This window comes from Oryza sativa, chromosome 2 (genome assembly GCF_034140825.1).
Source record: "Oryza sativa Japonica Group chromosome 2, ASM3414082v1".
NCBI lineage: Eukaryota > Viridiplantae > Streptophyta > Magnoliopsida > Poales > Poaceae > Oryza > Oryza sativa.
In genome coordinates this window covers 5,489,276-5,504,326 of record NC_089036.1, presented here as the reverse complement: position 1 = coordinate 5,504,326, position 15,051 = coordinate 5,489,276, and the positions used below count along the sequence as shown (strand labels likewise).

The 15,051-nt window shown below is 42.6% G+C and overlaps 3 protein-coding genes across 3 annotated transcripts; 2 read left to right on the top strand and 1 right to left on the bottom strand.

Annotated features, from left to right (window-relative positions):
- The first annotated feature begins 1,674 nt into the window (after positions 1-1,674).
- Positions 1,675-3,242, top strand: LOC4328627 (uncharacterized). Its single transcript, XM_015769388.3, has one exon. It carries the CDS (start codon positions 1,927-1,929, stop codon positions 3,067-3,069), a length of 1,143 nt encoding a protein of 380 aa, XP_015624874.1. The 5' UTR covers positions 1,675-1,926; the 3' UTR covers positions 3,070-3,242.
- Positions 3,243-4,436: 1,194 nt separating this feature from the next.
- On the bottom strand, positions 4,437-11,028 carry LOC9266683 (uncharacterized). The gene is made up of 14 exons (XM_015767293.3): positions 10,589-11,028; positions 9,181-9,262; positions 8,967-9,070; positions 8,602-8,728; positions 8,434-8,528; positions 8,020-8,143; positions 7,137-7,217; positions 6,465-6,563; positions 6,157-6,324; positions 5,965-6,052; positions 5,810-5,880; positions 5,672-5,740; positions 5,241-5,372; positions 4,437-5,000 (listed from the first exon to the last, which is right to left on the bottom strand). Exons 1-14 carry the CDS (start codon positions 10,627-10,629, stop codon positions 4,794-4,796), a joined length of 1,488 nt encoding a protein of 495 aa, XP_015622779.1. The 5' UTR covers positions 10,630-11,028; the 3' UTR covers positions 4,437-4,793.
- A 1,852-nt stretch (positions 11,029-12,880) lies between these two features.
- Positions 12,881-15,042, top strand: LOC4328625 (uncharacterized). Its single transcript, NM_001425699.1, has 4 exons — positions 12,881-13,188; positions 13,699-13,806; positions 14,158-14,222; positions 14,405-15,042. The coding sequence occupies exons 1-4, from the start codon at positions 13,084-13,086 to the stop codon at positions 14,550-14,552; spliced, it is 426 nt and encodes a 141-aa protein (NP_001412628.1). The 5' UTR covers positions 12,881-13,083; the 3' UTR covers positions 14,553-15,042.
- The last annotated feature ends 9 nt before the right edge of the window (positions 15,043-15,051 follow it).

Below are 15,051 nucleotides of genomic sequence, written 5' to 3'. Positions count from 1 at the left end.
TCACCCGCAGCCGCCGCGGCCGTCCGCGCCATCGCCCGCGACGACCACTTGTCTCAAGTGCTCCAAATAATTTTGTAATGCTGTATGAAAACAAGGAGAAGCACAGCAAGAGAGCCCCAGATGGTTTACATGGACAGTGCAGCAACAATAGGCATATGTGTATCCAGAAATCGAGATTGGCCCTTGAATTGGTATGTCTGGTCCTGGTGCTTCACCTGTACTGTGGCTTGCAAATCTTTCTTTGACTCGGCGCCCTCTATCTGGTACTCCTTAATCTGGCATCCATGGCTTCGACCAGAGGAAGCCAGCCACCCGACAGAACAGAAGCTGCCCTCTCCCAAGGGAGAGAAGATCCGTGGCTGAGGAATCATCCTTCCCAACGATGCCACTGGAAACTCTTGGACCAATAGCTGCCAGCTTGCAGGTGATGATGAGGAGGAGACCTTGATGATGGACATGTGGAACACAGAAGCGCCGCCGCCGCCATTGTTGGGCATGGCGGCGGCGAAGAGGCTGCCACCAATGGACACGGCCTGGCCAACAAATGGCAGGTTGCAATCGTGGACCTTCTCCCACGCCTTGTCCACCACATGGAAGCCGTAGGTTCCTCTCTGCTCTTCTCCTGGCAGTTGCTCCATGGACAGCAAGATGTGGGAGCCAACGACCGCGAAGGACGAGACGCAGTAGTCGGGCGGATTGCGGTACTCCGACGGGCGCAGGAGGCAAGGGAACAATGGCGGCGGCGGCAGGGACTTCCAGTAGGGGGAATCCATGCGGTCGAGGCGCGGCACGCCCATGTTGAAGCTGAGGGACTCGACCCACGGCAGGTAGTCGAGCCTCGTCGCGAGGCGCACCCTGGGGCGCCGTGAGATGGCGTACACCACGCCTGCTTGGGCCAGTGGAGGTGCGGCCCCCGGAACTCCTCCATGGTGATCGGATCGTAGATCACGGTGCACCCTCCTCGCCCACCGGCGCCCAGAATCCAGGACCCGTGCTCCGACCTCACGGCGACGAAGGACATGCCGTGCTTCGCACCGGTCAGCCCCGACCCCGAGAGGGGGTGAGCACGCCGCACCTCGCCGCCGCCGCCGGCAACGGCAGCGGCAGCGGCAGCATCGACCATGAAGACGGAGTGGGATGGCTCATTTGTCGACAGCTCCGCCACGAGGTAAACCGCCTTCCGATTCTCTGCGGATTCGTCTCGACGCCGCTTGGTCGCCGTCTTCGTCTCCAAGATCGATCTAGGGCTTGCTTTCGTTGGGTTGGGGAAGGGGAGGCGTCGCTTGGTCGCCATCTTCGTCGTTTGCTTTCGATGGGTTCTTGTTGTGGAAGAAAAGGAAAAGGTCAAAAAAAAAAAAAAGCGGCGACGGATGCACTACGTAGGGGGGCCTGTTGGGTAATCTTACGGACACAGCCCAATAACAGCCCAACACAAGAGTAAGAACCTGAGTTGTTGGTTTTTAAACTCACAATCGACTGATCCGAATCTGATTCGCATTTCTTGTTGGAATCTGATTCGTATCCCTTCTTTTGTTTTCTGGAGTACTTCATCCGTATTACCCGTTGGGACTAGCAAATTCATAATTTAAATCTTTCAATTTTAACATCACAGCTTTAGCCCATGTGCGAAGGGTCAGCTGGCCCATGAAAACGCACGGATCTCAGAGCATATCGAACCGTCGAAAATTCGAGTGATATCTCACGAGAAATCTTTAGCAAAATCGAAATCGTTAAGGCAAATATCAGGCCTTTTCCGATTGCACATGTGAGGCGGGCCTGTGGGCCGAGTTGGTTGAGGACAGCCGGACAGGGACTTGGTTGGCTGGCCTATAATAAATTGAAGGGTACCCTAAATTGAATCTATCCACTTTGCCTCCTAAACTCACCCCCGATCGAATCCCCAATTGTTCAATCTCCTCCTCCGGGATGGGGCGCCGCCGCCGCCACCGCCGCCACCACCGCCGGGACGGGACCGATCTGCTGGAGGCCGAGCCGTTGTTGGACGACTCCCACCTGATGACGGTGCGGGATCCATTGCCAGCGGCGTACATTGCAGTATGCCGTCGGGACTGGTATTCCCACTCCTACTACCGCCTGTACAAGGTGGAAGACGACTCTTCCTCCTCCTCCTCGCCGTCGTCGCCGGTGACAAAACAAGTCCTCCACCGCTTCGCTCATCTACCGACGGACGTGGCCTGCAAGACCGTCGTCTCCGTGCGCTCAAGGTGGATCGTCTCCGTCGGGGGAAACCCCGGCGGCACCGTCCTCTTCGACACCGAGACAAGGAGGGTCATCACCGGGCCGAAGCTGCTGTCCGCGAAGCTGTCGCCCGTCGCGGCGGCCGTCGGGGACAGGATCTACGTCCTCTCGAGCCGCCCCCAATACTTCGAGCCGTGGTTCGAGGTGCTCGACCTGTCCCGGGCCACGGTGGTGGCAACGGCGGACGGCCGCCACACGCTCGATGGGTGCTCGTGGGAGGCCTTGCCGGATCCCATATGCTTCCCTTGTGTGCTCTCCCCGGCTGGGTACCTCGCCCCGCCCCTCATCCTCGTCACCTCCTACGTGCTATTTCTCCCCTATCTGCTCGTGTCCGTGAATAATATGGGCAAGATGACAACCTATGCATTTGACACCGGCACTCACCGGTGGCACAAGCTGTACGACTACGGCCTGCCGTTCTTCGGCTCCGCGACGCCACTAGTAGGCATCCGTCTAGTCTCATCCGCTCCTCATCTCAAGCTATCCGTCACCGAGTTCCCGGTGAAAACCGAGGCACGTGAGGAGGTTGGTGTAGGGGAAGCGCTATGCTTGGCTTCCATGGAGGACGAGGGGAGCTTTTCTTGCATTACATTCAGGCTTGATGACCGCGAACACCACATGTCTTATGATAAAGATATACACGAATTCTATCCAAGGAAGATGTATTTAAATCTCACCACCTATAAAATAGTGGAGGGGGAGAAGACTGATATGGACATTGTAGTCCGCTGCAAACGGGACAAGGCCTTGAAGATTTTCAGTTCCCATGGGTTCTCCTCTCCACCCATCGCCTTTGCTTTATCCATATAAGCAAGACCCACCAACACTTCTGTTTCACATTTTGGTCCTTCATAACTTGTGCAAATGTATATATGTGCCATGTGCCAATGTTCATTTCTCATGCTTTCTACACTACATAGGGAAATTTCCTTGTACTGAATTTTCCTTCTACACTACATGTACAATAAAAGACCTGTTTGGCATGACTCCATATGCAACTCCATCTCTCCTGATGTTGGAGTCCAACCAAACGATTTCAGCTCCACCTAAACGCTCTTATAAAATGAACTAGAGATGTGAAGCTGGGTTTAGACTACTCTACAACTCCAGTCCAAACCTAATTTCTGGAGTTAAATTTAGAAGTTTGAATACCTATGAATCAATTGTGGGCATGGGTAAAGCCCTTAGATCCCGCGGCTTGGAGGTAGAGGAAAGAGAATGCTTCAAGCCCAGGCAGTGGCCGCTTGGCCAGTGGGCAGCGTAAGGTGAGAAGCGTTGGAAAAATGCTTGCGGCAGTGAAGAAGGATGAACAGTGATAAGGGTTGTGTTTAGTTCACGCTAAAATTGGAAGTTTGGTTGAAATTGAAACGATGTGATGGAAAAGTTGTAAGTTTATGTGTGTAGGAAAGTTTTCATGTGATGGAAAAGTTAGAAATTTAAAAAAAAAAAGTTTGGAACTAAACACGATAAAGATGGAGCGAAGAATTCAGGCGTCAAGTAGCAACCTAGTGGCAGGACATCAGCACGACATAGAAGCGAAAGGGAGAGGGACAATTTGGTTTTCTTTTTTTTCTTTCTTTTCTTTTTTCTCTTTTCTTTCTTTTCATTTTTCTCTCTCAGCTGGAGTTTCCACAAACTTGTCTCGAGTGGGAAACGAAAAAAAAAATCTTCCCTTTTTTTTTATAACAACCTTTCCCGTTTCATTTTCGGGCTGCGAACCCACGAGTGCTTTTTGCCCATATAAACAGCGTTTTGTGATGCTTTATTTCCTTTCTTAGACCATAAATGTTTTCTGATACAATCAATAATAAATCTAAATATTCAAATACAAAGTTTTATATTTGGGGTGTAATTTAAAATTTATAGTAGAAAGTTCTAAAATTTAGGTGAAGTTTTCTTAATTTACAATAGAAAGTTTCAAAGTTCGAACTAAAAGTTTTTAATTTTGAATTAAAAATTTTAAACTCAAGGTAGAGTTGTTTAATATAAATTTTTAAAATTTAAGTTGAAAGCTTCAAATTTTAAGTTGAATGTTTTAAAAATTGGGTAGAGTTTTTACAATTTTTGGGTATAAAGTTTCAAGAGCTCAACAATTGTTATGCCTCCGATCCAATTTATCCGTCCCTTCCAGTAAAGTTAAATAGCAGAATGATTAAATAAATATGAACAGGACACAGTAAAAAAAACGACGCACGACATCCCTTTCATCTCACCAACAAGCTGCAGTCGCACTCTTGCACTACAGCATTGTAATTTACAGCATTCAAGTGGTAAAAGGAAAATAAACAGCGAGCCAGAGATCGCAATTACAGGAGACAGCAAATACAAGGGCGTGTCGCTCAATCTCATGGGCTCCTGCGAAGCTTGACACGAGCCATGGCAATCGAGTATGTACTCACCAGTGTTACAAGTTACAATCTGGCACTGGTAGTGCCAGCAGGTAAGTCAGAATCAAATCAAGGCGATTCGGTGTTCACGGAACTGATCAGTGTCAGTGATTCGTTGAGATGGACTTTGTCAAGGCTAATAAGTTGTTACACTATCCCAGATGATTTGACTCTCTTGTGACGAGAAGAATGACTGAGGCACATCTTCAAACGTTGCGATAGACTATCACCCACCCCTGCCCTCTCACGGTTAAGCTTCTTCCATAGTGACTTCTTCTTCTCCTTTGTTTTTGGGGTTGTCGATTTGCTGTCTTTCTGTCTTAGCGGTGTTGCCAGAGCCTTTACAGTCATATTCTACAAGACACATTTACTGTATCTGAGATTTTATAATGAGAAAAAATATTGAACTTATTTGAGAGAAACCCAAATAAACGATTAGTAACACTAAGCTAATCAACTTAAGCTATATAACAGTATTAATCTAAATATCATGCAAAATATTTATCATAATTACCTCACATCCAATGTGCCTGCTTTCATAGTATTTTTAGTACACACAACTAAACTGAAAGGGAAGTAAGAGAGGCAACTTACCTCTTGCTTATCACTAATATCGCCAGGGAATGAGTCGTCACTAGCTCCCCCTAAAGAGGAACATCTACCCCAACTTTCTCTGTTAGAGCTTGTACATGAGCAGGATTCCTCATTGTGCCCACTTGATTTGTCCTATAAGAAAAGCAGACATATTGTCATCACTCATCACACAACTTACAGGTACAGGAATATCGAAGCGTTTTTCCTGTCTGTTGACAATTATATACAATTGTTGTCCACCGGGTAATCAATCATGATGAATGGAACTGACCATTGGTTTCAATGACCCTACTAAGTACTAAGCAAACCATAGTTGTGCTACAATTGCCACAATTTCTTACAGTGACCTCAATTACTCATATGGAGATAATGTTGAGCTTCACTACAAAATACAGTGATTAATTTCTGCTTAACCAATTTATATACTTCACCTGCAAGCGTGACCCAGCACTATCACCATCAATTTCTGAGAGGGTGCGATTCTCGTCTAAAAGAAAATCCTGCATTTAATCGAACAGTCAGGAAAGGGTATTGCATATCATGCACGAACGTATCATTAGCAATCCTACCAAGTCACTGTCATTCTTAATGGACAGCTGATTCACACTCTCTGACAGCAATTCAACTACTGGTGTTGTAGCTGAAATAAAGAGATACAGTTAGTGAATAGCGCCTTGTTATACAATTCAACTACAAGGAAGCAAAAGAGCGGAACGTAACACACCATTTGGAAATTTCGATGCATCTATTGATGAACTGCATGAATTGGTTCCAGCTCCTCGTAGACCACTAATGATCTCAAAAATGAAACTCTGGAGGACCACCCAAAAGCAAATATTTGTTTTCACTCAAAGTACTTCATAAGAACAATAGTGGTTCCAAATTAAGTTTTGTAACGTATTTTATGAAGCTTTACCTCATTGGTCACCGTGCCAACTTTGAAAGCACCTAGATTATTGGAGCATTTCACAGGCAATTGAGGAGGATGCAAAGTATTATAGAAGAACATTGAAACTGAATCATAATATGATTGAGGTCTTGGGGAGTTGTGATCACCCTCAAATTTTATTATACTTTTATCCCCCTGTACAATAAACATGATTTAATTTTAAACAAATAATAATGTATTCTTCAGCAGGAAGCCAGGAACAGTCAATTAGCGATTTATGTATTATTTATTTGATTTTGAGTGGCATTAATAAAACAAACTACATTATGCATTACCCCATACGCCTGGTGAATACGATCACAGTGGTGAGGCTGAATGAACATGTCATTTGAAGCATGACCAAACAATGCAGGAATAAACGTCTTGGGAGCGAACTGTTTAAGAACAAGAGAACACAAAGTCAGCCACAATTGTAGGAGCGAGCAAGCATTTAAAATTACTGCAACTAAGAGCACTTCAGATCGCAAAGTTCAATAATCAACAGTTCACTAATAGAGGATTTCTAAGTATTACTACCTCCTTCCCAGAAAGACTTCATTTCTTGCTATGCACAATAAGGTCTTTTTGGGATGGAGGCAATTACATATAACACCCAGCATAATCAGCCAGGCTCTGCAGAAAACTAATTACTCCCTCCATCCCCAAATACTAGTACATGATTAGGCACCACCTAGTACTACAAATCTGGATAAGCCTAATCGTATACTAGGTTGCTACTATACTTTGGGATGGAGGGAGTATTTGATAATATCATTTATCATGTCCATAGTGTTATTTAATATGAAATATAACCAATGGCAGTGAATAATTGCAAAATGTAGTCTGAAATAGTCTTTATGGTACTCCATGAGCTTATGCGTCTACATGTTTATTCAGTAACAAAAAAGATTACATTGTGTTAACTTCTACAATACTATGATTGCGAGATATTGATACAGAAAGTAAACCTGTAAAACATTAAGATCCATTATGTCAAACTTAGCTCTCTTCTGAATGATCTTTCTCATATACTGAACAGCCATCTTAACCTGAAACGACGAATTTCAGAAAAAAAATGATTAAAACAATGCAAATACAGCAATGCTCACTAAGGTTAGAAAGGAGCTTATGTTAGTAAGAACATACAACGATGCTACGCTTCACAACATTAGAAGTGAAAGCTGAATACGAAGGAAGAAGTAATTTTAATAAGGGTGTGCTAAAATTAAAATTCATATCCAATAACAGAATAAGATAGAGCTACCAGATAAGTTATCATAGTTATTTGCAACCAGAAGATGAATTTAAGTTGTGTGTAGTCGTTTGCAATTCCATCAAGAGAATGGAGCTTTATTTGCATGTTTATTTCTTGCATCACATCAAAGGAAACTATGTAAATTGGTAATTATGGGGGTGCAGGCAAACCAATGAAAGTAGAAATCAAATAACATTGGCAGTAAGTTAGGTAGTTTCTCTGCTTAAAAATGGGATATAAATGCATTTTAAGTTGAAGCAACTGAATGGTGTTCAATCACATAACTCAAAGCCCTTTTACACTCCTAACCTGATGAAGTAATTACTAACTTAGCCTGGTTGAATAATTGCTCAAAAAATAACAATTGCAACTAAGAGCTAAGTGACTGAGTGCTGAATAGTAAAACCATGGTTTCGATGGGCAAATATTGAGCTATTAAGCCACAATAGAACAATCTGATTTCCCAAAAAGAAACAAGAAAGAATCATAGCTATTATAAGCCATGATACCCTACAAATTATGCCAATGCAATATTGCAGCATTCCATGTCATTTTGTTATGGAACAAAAGCAACTTTATACAGAATATGTGCATACCGTGAATTTAGGAACCCGGATTTTGTAGACATCCACAAGCTCCATCATCAAGCCATATAAGTTAGTGAAAGCACTATCCAATACCATTCCAGCAATCGAGGAATCTTCTGCTCCATAGAGTAGGCTGTATTACATTAGTTCACAAAACAACGAATGAATTGGGATGGATCCGTTACGCAAAGATCACATATTTAAGACATCTTATACATGACATGAACTCAAAGCCTAAAAACCTTCTAAAGCACATTATCAAAGAGCAAAACGGGAGAATCAGAGGCCACTTAAGTACAGATAATTTTGTTCAATGTTGATCTCTGTTTGGTGTAACATATCAATCAAGTCACGTGAAGTGAAATAAATAAATCTCCACCACCAAGTAAAAGGAGCATGCAGTATATCCAAACTAAAAGGTACCTTGTAACAGCACCCATCGATCGCCCCCAAAGGCCTATACAGGAAACTTGCTTAGTGGTCCGTAGGTATGACACCACACATTTTAGGTCCTCTTTCTAGAAAATTTCAGAATAATGTAATTATCCATGATATAAATGTAGAAGAACAAAAGTGATACTGATTATATACCTCATGCCAACCAAGGCTTACATAATCTCCACCTGATAGACCTGACCCGGAAAAATCAAGTGTAAAAACAGTGATATTTGCAGGAAGCAGTATAACAGCAGCTTCATTTGCATCTGCCCGGCATCCACTGCATTGAGTCAAAGCAAAAGCCTGTTAAAGATTCCAAAAGATATCGGTGATTGCTTGAGATGAATCTCATCAGTTAAGAGGAAATGCTAGCTCATAACGTGTGCTACTAACTTAATATTAATTTGGTTTCCAAAGGCTTAGGAGCACATATTAATATATCAAAATACACTAATCTGAATGTTAAAGAAAACACGACTCAGACTAATATGCTAGCACTGAGCACACAAGGTAAATACCTATTTCCATGGCAGTAAATCACACATGGAAGAGAAGTATTCTCTGGAATGAAAGCAGGAACATAGTGGCTGCATTTTATTGTAAGGCCTCTTGCATTCGTAAGCTGGTAAAGGCAGAATAAGGCTATCAACAAAGATGTCCATAATTGCAGTCAAACTTCTCCCAGTAAATGAATTAAAGAAAAAAACCTCGACAATTGGTTCCCTTACTTGCCTCCAAGTCTAGTCGTTTGTACTTGCGCCCAGCAAGGATAAACTCCGTCTCCCATAAATACTGATCTGGATTATACTCTGACCTGCAGACAAGTAACTGGTAAATTCCATGGGACCGTGTACAGTGATTTCCTACAATTTTCTTTTCAATAAACTGTACCATTGTCAGTTGACAGGTTCATGCAAACTAAGTCAATGGTCCATTCAATTATTTATACATTGCATCAGCATGGCTCTGATTCTTTGATTAGACACCTATTATGAGATTTTTCAGCTTTGAAATGCAGTGAAGAGAAAACATTTCCATGTGCAGATGTTCCAATTCAAAACTCAATGCAAAAAACACCTCCCCTTAAACAAAGATAAGTTTGAAAAAGACATATCCATAATATTCGCAACCAGAATGAAAAAATCCGACACCTAAGAAGGTCAACTGCTAACAGTTTTCTCGTTATCCCTCCACTCAGCAGGTTGCCCACATTTGTCATGTGAGCATGGGCTAGATTATCGTGCCACACTAAAGCTACTTCTTAATGGTATATGTTATAGGCATTATAGAGCATGCCCATACATGCACAACTACCCACACAATGCCAACTGCAATGACCATTCCATTGTACCTAACTCTAGCTTTTATGGCACATGGTACCGATCTACAACATCAAGAGCCCATGTACTCCTATCAGGTTTCTGTTAACAGTAAGCAGGTTACTGTGCTCTAAAGAAAATCAAGGGCCAATGTACCATCATATCCAAGATGACTATCCTTAGGTACAAATCCTCGTTCTCACACTTGACATGCAAACTTTTGAAATGAATCATTGGTAAGATTAGCATGACCGGTTCAGCCTCCCTCACAAACTGCTCAGGGTGGAGGCTTCAGAGCCAGCATATTGCATTGACAAAAGTTGTACTGAAACCAGACAATGTAACTTTGGGCTAGTTTCAAGCACCTTTTTGTTTCCTTTGTATCTTTTCTACAGAAATTTTACTGAAACATGTCAAAGTAACTTTGGGCTACTTTCAAGCACATTATTGGTTTCTTTGCTTCTTTTCTCTAGCATGGATTACGGAGGCATAATGTATCGAATTTCGAGCTAGAACTTGGCGCTTCCAGCATATCCTAGTAGCTTGAATGCTCATCTTGCTTCCATGGTTCTGTACGAACTAATGACTGGTTTCAATAAATAATGCCCGTGGTTCCCCTTTGCTCGAATAAAACATAAACTCAAAACAACCTAGATTCTACCTAATCTACTAGCAATCGAGGAACCCAAGCTGCATGTACGTGAGGCTCGCATTAATCATGCAAATCTCCCAATTCACAACAGTACGTACGGCCACATGCCAATGTACCAACCATGCCAAATTCACACCACAAGCAAACAAGGGCGACGGAATGTGGGTACCGGGGCGGCCGGATGACGAAATTGACGAACTGCTCAATCATGGCGTCCACGGCGCAAGGGACCTAGGCGTCGCCACGGCCTCCCCCCAATTCCTCCTCCTCCTCCTCTGCAGAAGTTTTTCCCCCCACCCCGCCCAACAGCGCCAACGCCCTCGCGATAGGATTCCTCGGATCGGATCTGCCGGGGAAACGCCGCCGGGGAGAGCTCGCTCGCGGCGGCCGAGCCCCCGCGGGATCCGGCGCGGTTCCCGGCGATCCGGGGCTCGGGACGCTCGCCGCTCGCCGCGGATTCCGGCGGGGAGCGCGGCGAGGAGGGGGATCTCCGCGAGGAGGTGGGGGTGGGGGTGGGGTTGGGTTGTGGAGGTGGGGAGGAGGAGGGCGAGACGAGAGGAGGAGAGGAGAGGGAAGGAGGAGGCAATAGCCGTGGGAAACGAGAACGTTAACGAAGCCGAGGTAATCGGTGGGAAACTGGGAATAGCTTTCTCTTTTCTTTTTCTTTTTCTTTTTTTTTTTTGTCTCTTGAACAAAACAAAATTTGTCGGGGCAAGTTTAAAACGTTTTGTCGTGCTTTACACGTGGGATATTTTTTAATTTATATTCGAATCAGATTCAAACTTGTGTATTGAGTATAATTTAATTTGAAGCATGTTTAACCGTGTTGACACAAGTTGTAGAAGTATTACGCATAGGTACGATTCTCACAGCCTAAACGAATTGCGTACGAGTTTCACGTTCAAATTTTAAAATGTGCATCTCTAACGGTTTTATTTGAAATTTGTCAAAATTCACTAAAAATTAATGAAAAATAGACGTCTCAATGCATCTCCAAATTCCCTAGTCAGTTGAGACGATATAAACATTATGCATTACTACGCTTATTTGTTGATGGAGGCTTTTAAATTTTGGCAAACCAATTGATGTTGTTTATTCGTAATAGTTATATGATATTTATAGCGAACACATTGCGAAAACGGAACAAGAGAGATTATAGCCAGAAAGGATAAGCAAAGGAATCCAGATTCAATCGATTGCTTGAAGCCAAGGAGCAAGAAAACGGATGCGCTTTTGCGCTCAATCCGCTTATCCGTCAGTTGTGTCGGGTCTACCGCTCAGTTGAAAGCTATGAAACAAGTATGCGGTCGTTCAAAACTGGAATTGGCACAATATCGCAAAGTGACCGCCTTCGCTCAATTTGGAATTCACTATGCATTATGCCTTATCGTTGCCTTTTTATTAAGAACCGTGTGATGATGATAACATGGTAGAAAAAAAAGTTCACTTAAAATGTGCCTGTGAATTGATGAATGTAAGAACATAATATATGTAAACCATTGTAACCATGCATGACTAGCACTAGATAACCTATTATTCTTAGATATCTATAATAGGAAATTTGAATGGCTTCTATTTTAGTGTCACAATAGTTGTGACGCTAAAACAACGCATTTTAGTGTGATAGCACTTTAAAAAACAACACTATAACAAACATCAAAAACAACATTCGAGAAAAGGATAAAAGAAATCCATAGAGATCTAAAATGCTACATAAAATATATGAAATGTTAAAAACAAGATAATACAATGGTTATCAAGGTAAAAGATGGTAAAAGACAAATGACACATGTATAATTTTGGTAGAGGAGAGATGATTTACACCACTAAAGTTGAGAATGTTTTTTTTGAAATGCGTAAATATGTCCCCACTTCCTATAGAATTTAAACAAAATTTTACATGAAGCATGTTAAAATTCAATTTATTTATTAAATCGAGACATGTTAAATCAAAGTGTATTTTTTAAAAGGAAAATAAACACGATTATGATTTATTACTACTAAAATTTTATAAAACTTTTAAGAAACAAATTTTTAAATAATCATTTAATTTAGCTAGACGAATAGATTTGCTCCCAAGAAAACACATCAACATTGATACCCCTCCGTTTCATATTAAAAGTCGCTCTAAATTTTCTCTAGTTAATTTTTTAAAATTTTAACTAAGTTTATAGAAAAACATAGCTGCATTTTCATCACACAAACATAGTATCAAAATATATCCGATGTTACATTTAATGAAACTATGTTGTAAATGATGTTATTTTTTTTTCTAAAAGTTTGATCAAAGCTAAATATGTTTAACTATGAAAAAAAATCAAAACAAATAATATAATATATAAAACAAAAAGGAGGGAGTAAGAGTTTGTAAGAAAAATAAAAGTTCTCGTGTAGCGTTTCCCGTTATGATTTTAATCCAAAATTCCAAATCAATACTCCAATTATTCTCTCGCCACGTCACCATCGCTACCCCTCTCCCTCCCGAATCTCCGGCCGCCCCTCGCCTCGCCTCGCCTCGCCTCGCCGCCGCATCCGCTGCCCGCCGGCCACCGTAGCCGCATCGACGCCGCGGCCGCGTCGCCGCCCCTCTCCCTACCTTCCTCCGCCCCTCGCGACATCGCCCCTCCTCCCGCTAGGTCCGGCCGCTTCACCGGCTGGCCGTCCATGGCTGCAGCGATGGGCGCGGCGGTGGTCCGGCGGCTCCACGCGGCGCAGGCGCAGGCGCAGCCCCCGCGGCTGACGAAGCTCGCGCTTCGCGCGCCCAAATTCGTGAGTTCCTTCCCCTCCCAAAAGCAGTTGCACTGTTCCAATCCCTTGTTCAACGTCGCGGCGACTTGCTGGTGAACGAGATTACGAGGGTATATGACAATCTTTGTACTTGATTGCTTAAGGATGCATAAGAACTTTGTTGCCATCAGGCATGATTGAAGCAAGTAAAAAATTTCTCATGAGAAAACCAATTTTATTAGCTGAGCAGCATAGGTTGTAATATTGTGTTCAAGTGCAATATGTGTACTCCTCTTGTTCGTATGTACCATGTAATTCTAATGTGTTCTAATGTTACATGCCTAAATTTTGAAATGTTATGGGTAGTGATCCCATGATTAGTTTTTTTTAGGAACAATTAAACAGACAATTGGTTGTAGAAAAAATGTTCAACTCTCATTTCTCAACTTATCATTAAACCATTATTCTTCTCGAATTGTTCATATGAGTGTTGATTAGGGTATGGGTTTGTGTGTCTTTTGACATGAGCTATGTGCTACTGGTTTTTGTCAGGTAGAAGTTGAATTTGAGGATGGCAGCTCATTCCATCTGCCTGCTGAGTTTCTTAGAGTGTACAGCCCAGCAGCTGATAGCAAAATCAGATCAGTAGCTGGTGAGAAGGTAATGCACCATGCACTTTCTGTACTCAGTGGCACACATGGTCTTCTGAGCTTGTTGGATGGCCAATGTGGTGCATTTTTACTCATTCACTTGTTGTATCAGATCAGCCCATTCACTCGTTATATCCATTCACAGTGGAGCTGTCGTGCATTTTATAGTTTCTAAAGGGCTACACTTTCTATTATGAATAAATTTGAACGTTTGTAGATTATTAGCCTTGGAAAGCTGAGCAGCCGGACAGAGACCTTAACTCTGTATCTTTAATATTGGCATCGCTTCGGTGCCCTAGAAAATTTCGGTCTACTAAGTTTTTACGGTGGAAATTATGCCAATCTGCATTTCTTTGATCAGGTTATATTTGGGCGGCGACATGTTGGAATAATGTCAGCTGAATCAGTAGGAAATTACGGAGTACGGTGAGGGTCATGTTTCTTGCATTATCAAATTCGTGGAGGTTTTCCCCCACATAATGTCAATTGATCCTGTTTCGTAAAAAAAAATAGTAAGCAATTCTTTGTGGCTTTTTATATGCACTTCTTGTTTGATTTTCCGCAAGAATACAGTATGTCTATAATATGACCTAGTATTTGTATTGCAGGATATTGTTTGATGATCTGCACAAGACAGGGATCTTTACATGGGATTACTTGCACCACCTAGGTTCTAACAAGTTTGGTCTGATGCGAAGCTATATCACAACTTTGAAAAAGCACGGCCTTACTCGGGATCCTCAGAGAAGGAAATGACGCTGGCAGTCAGTCTTTATGTGAGTTCATTTTGACGTACCATGAAACCTCATAGAAGAAATGCTGCTTGGAGCCCTGGGATTGAGCTTCCAGATACCAAACGCATAATGCATGAAGCTTGACAAGTAAAGTACTAAATACAGTCACTCTATGAAGATTGGCACCAGATAACAATCTTGGAAGCCTGTTCTTTCACCTTGAAATGATGGCCTTTGTCGAAATTTTGGCATATCTTCAGTTATATTAGATGGAAAGAATGACATTTGTTGGTTTGAGGCTTAAGGGTGTGTTTGTTTTGTTCCGTAACAAAACTAAACAAATTTGTGTAATGCTAACCTGAGCAAGACCAAAAATAGTTTATGTGTGTGTTTTGACGATGAACTTTTCTACCGATATTTGGTTATGTAATAGCCAAATCTTGTTGGTGTTACTAGATTTCTCAACATTATTGGTAGCACTGTTCCAAAACTGACAGTGATGGCCCTTACGAAGCGGCACT

Excerpts from the sequence above, each read along its gene's own strand:
- LOC4328627 (XM_015769388.3), top strand. The coding sequence starts at position 1,927 with ATGGGGCGCCGCCGCCGCCACCGCCGCCACCACCGCCGGGACGGGACC.
- LOC4328625 (NM_001425699.1), top strand. The coding sequence starts at position 13,084 with ATGGCTGCAGCGATGGGCGCGGCGGTGGTCCGGCGGCTCCACGCGGCG. Across the intron at positions 13,189-13,698 it reads CGCTTCGCGCGCCCAAATTC|GTAGAAGTTGAATTTGAGGA; the intron begins GTGAGTTCCTTC and ends GGTTTTTGTCAG. Across the intron at positions 13,807-14,157 it reads GATCAGTAGCTGGTGAGAAG|GTTATATTTGGGCGGCGACA; the intron begins GTAATGCACCAT and ends TTCTTTGATCAG.
- LOC9266683 (XM_015767293.3), bottom strand. The coding sequence starts at position 10,629 with ATGATTGAGCAGTTCGTCAATTTCGTCATCCGGCCGCCCCG. Across the intron at positions 6,053-6,156 it reads TTGGCACGGTGACCAATGAG|AGTTTCATTTTTGAGATCAT; the intron begins GTAAAGCTTCAT and ends GTGGTCCTCCAG. Across the intron at positions 5,741-5,809 it reads TTAAGAATGACAGTGACTTG|GATTTTCTTTTAGACGAGAA; the intron begins GTAGGATTGCTA and ends GATTAAATGCAG.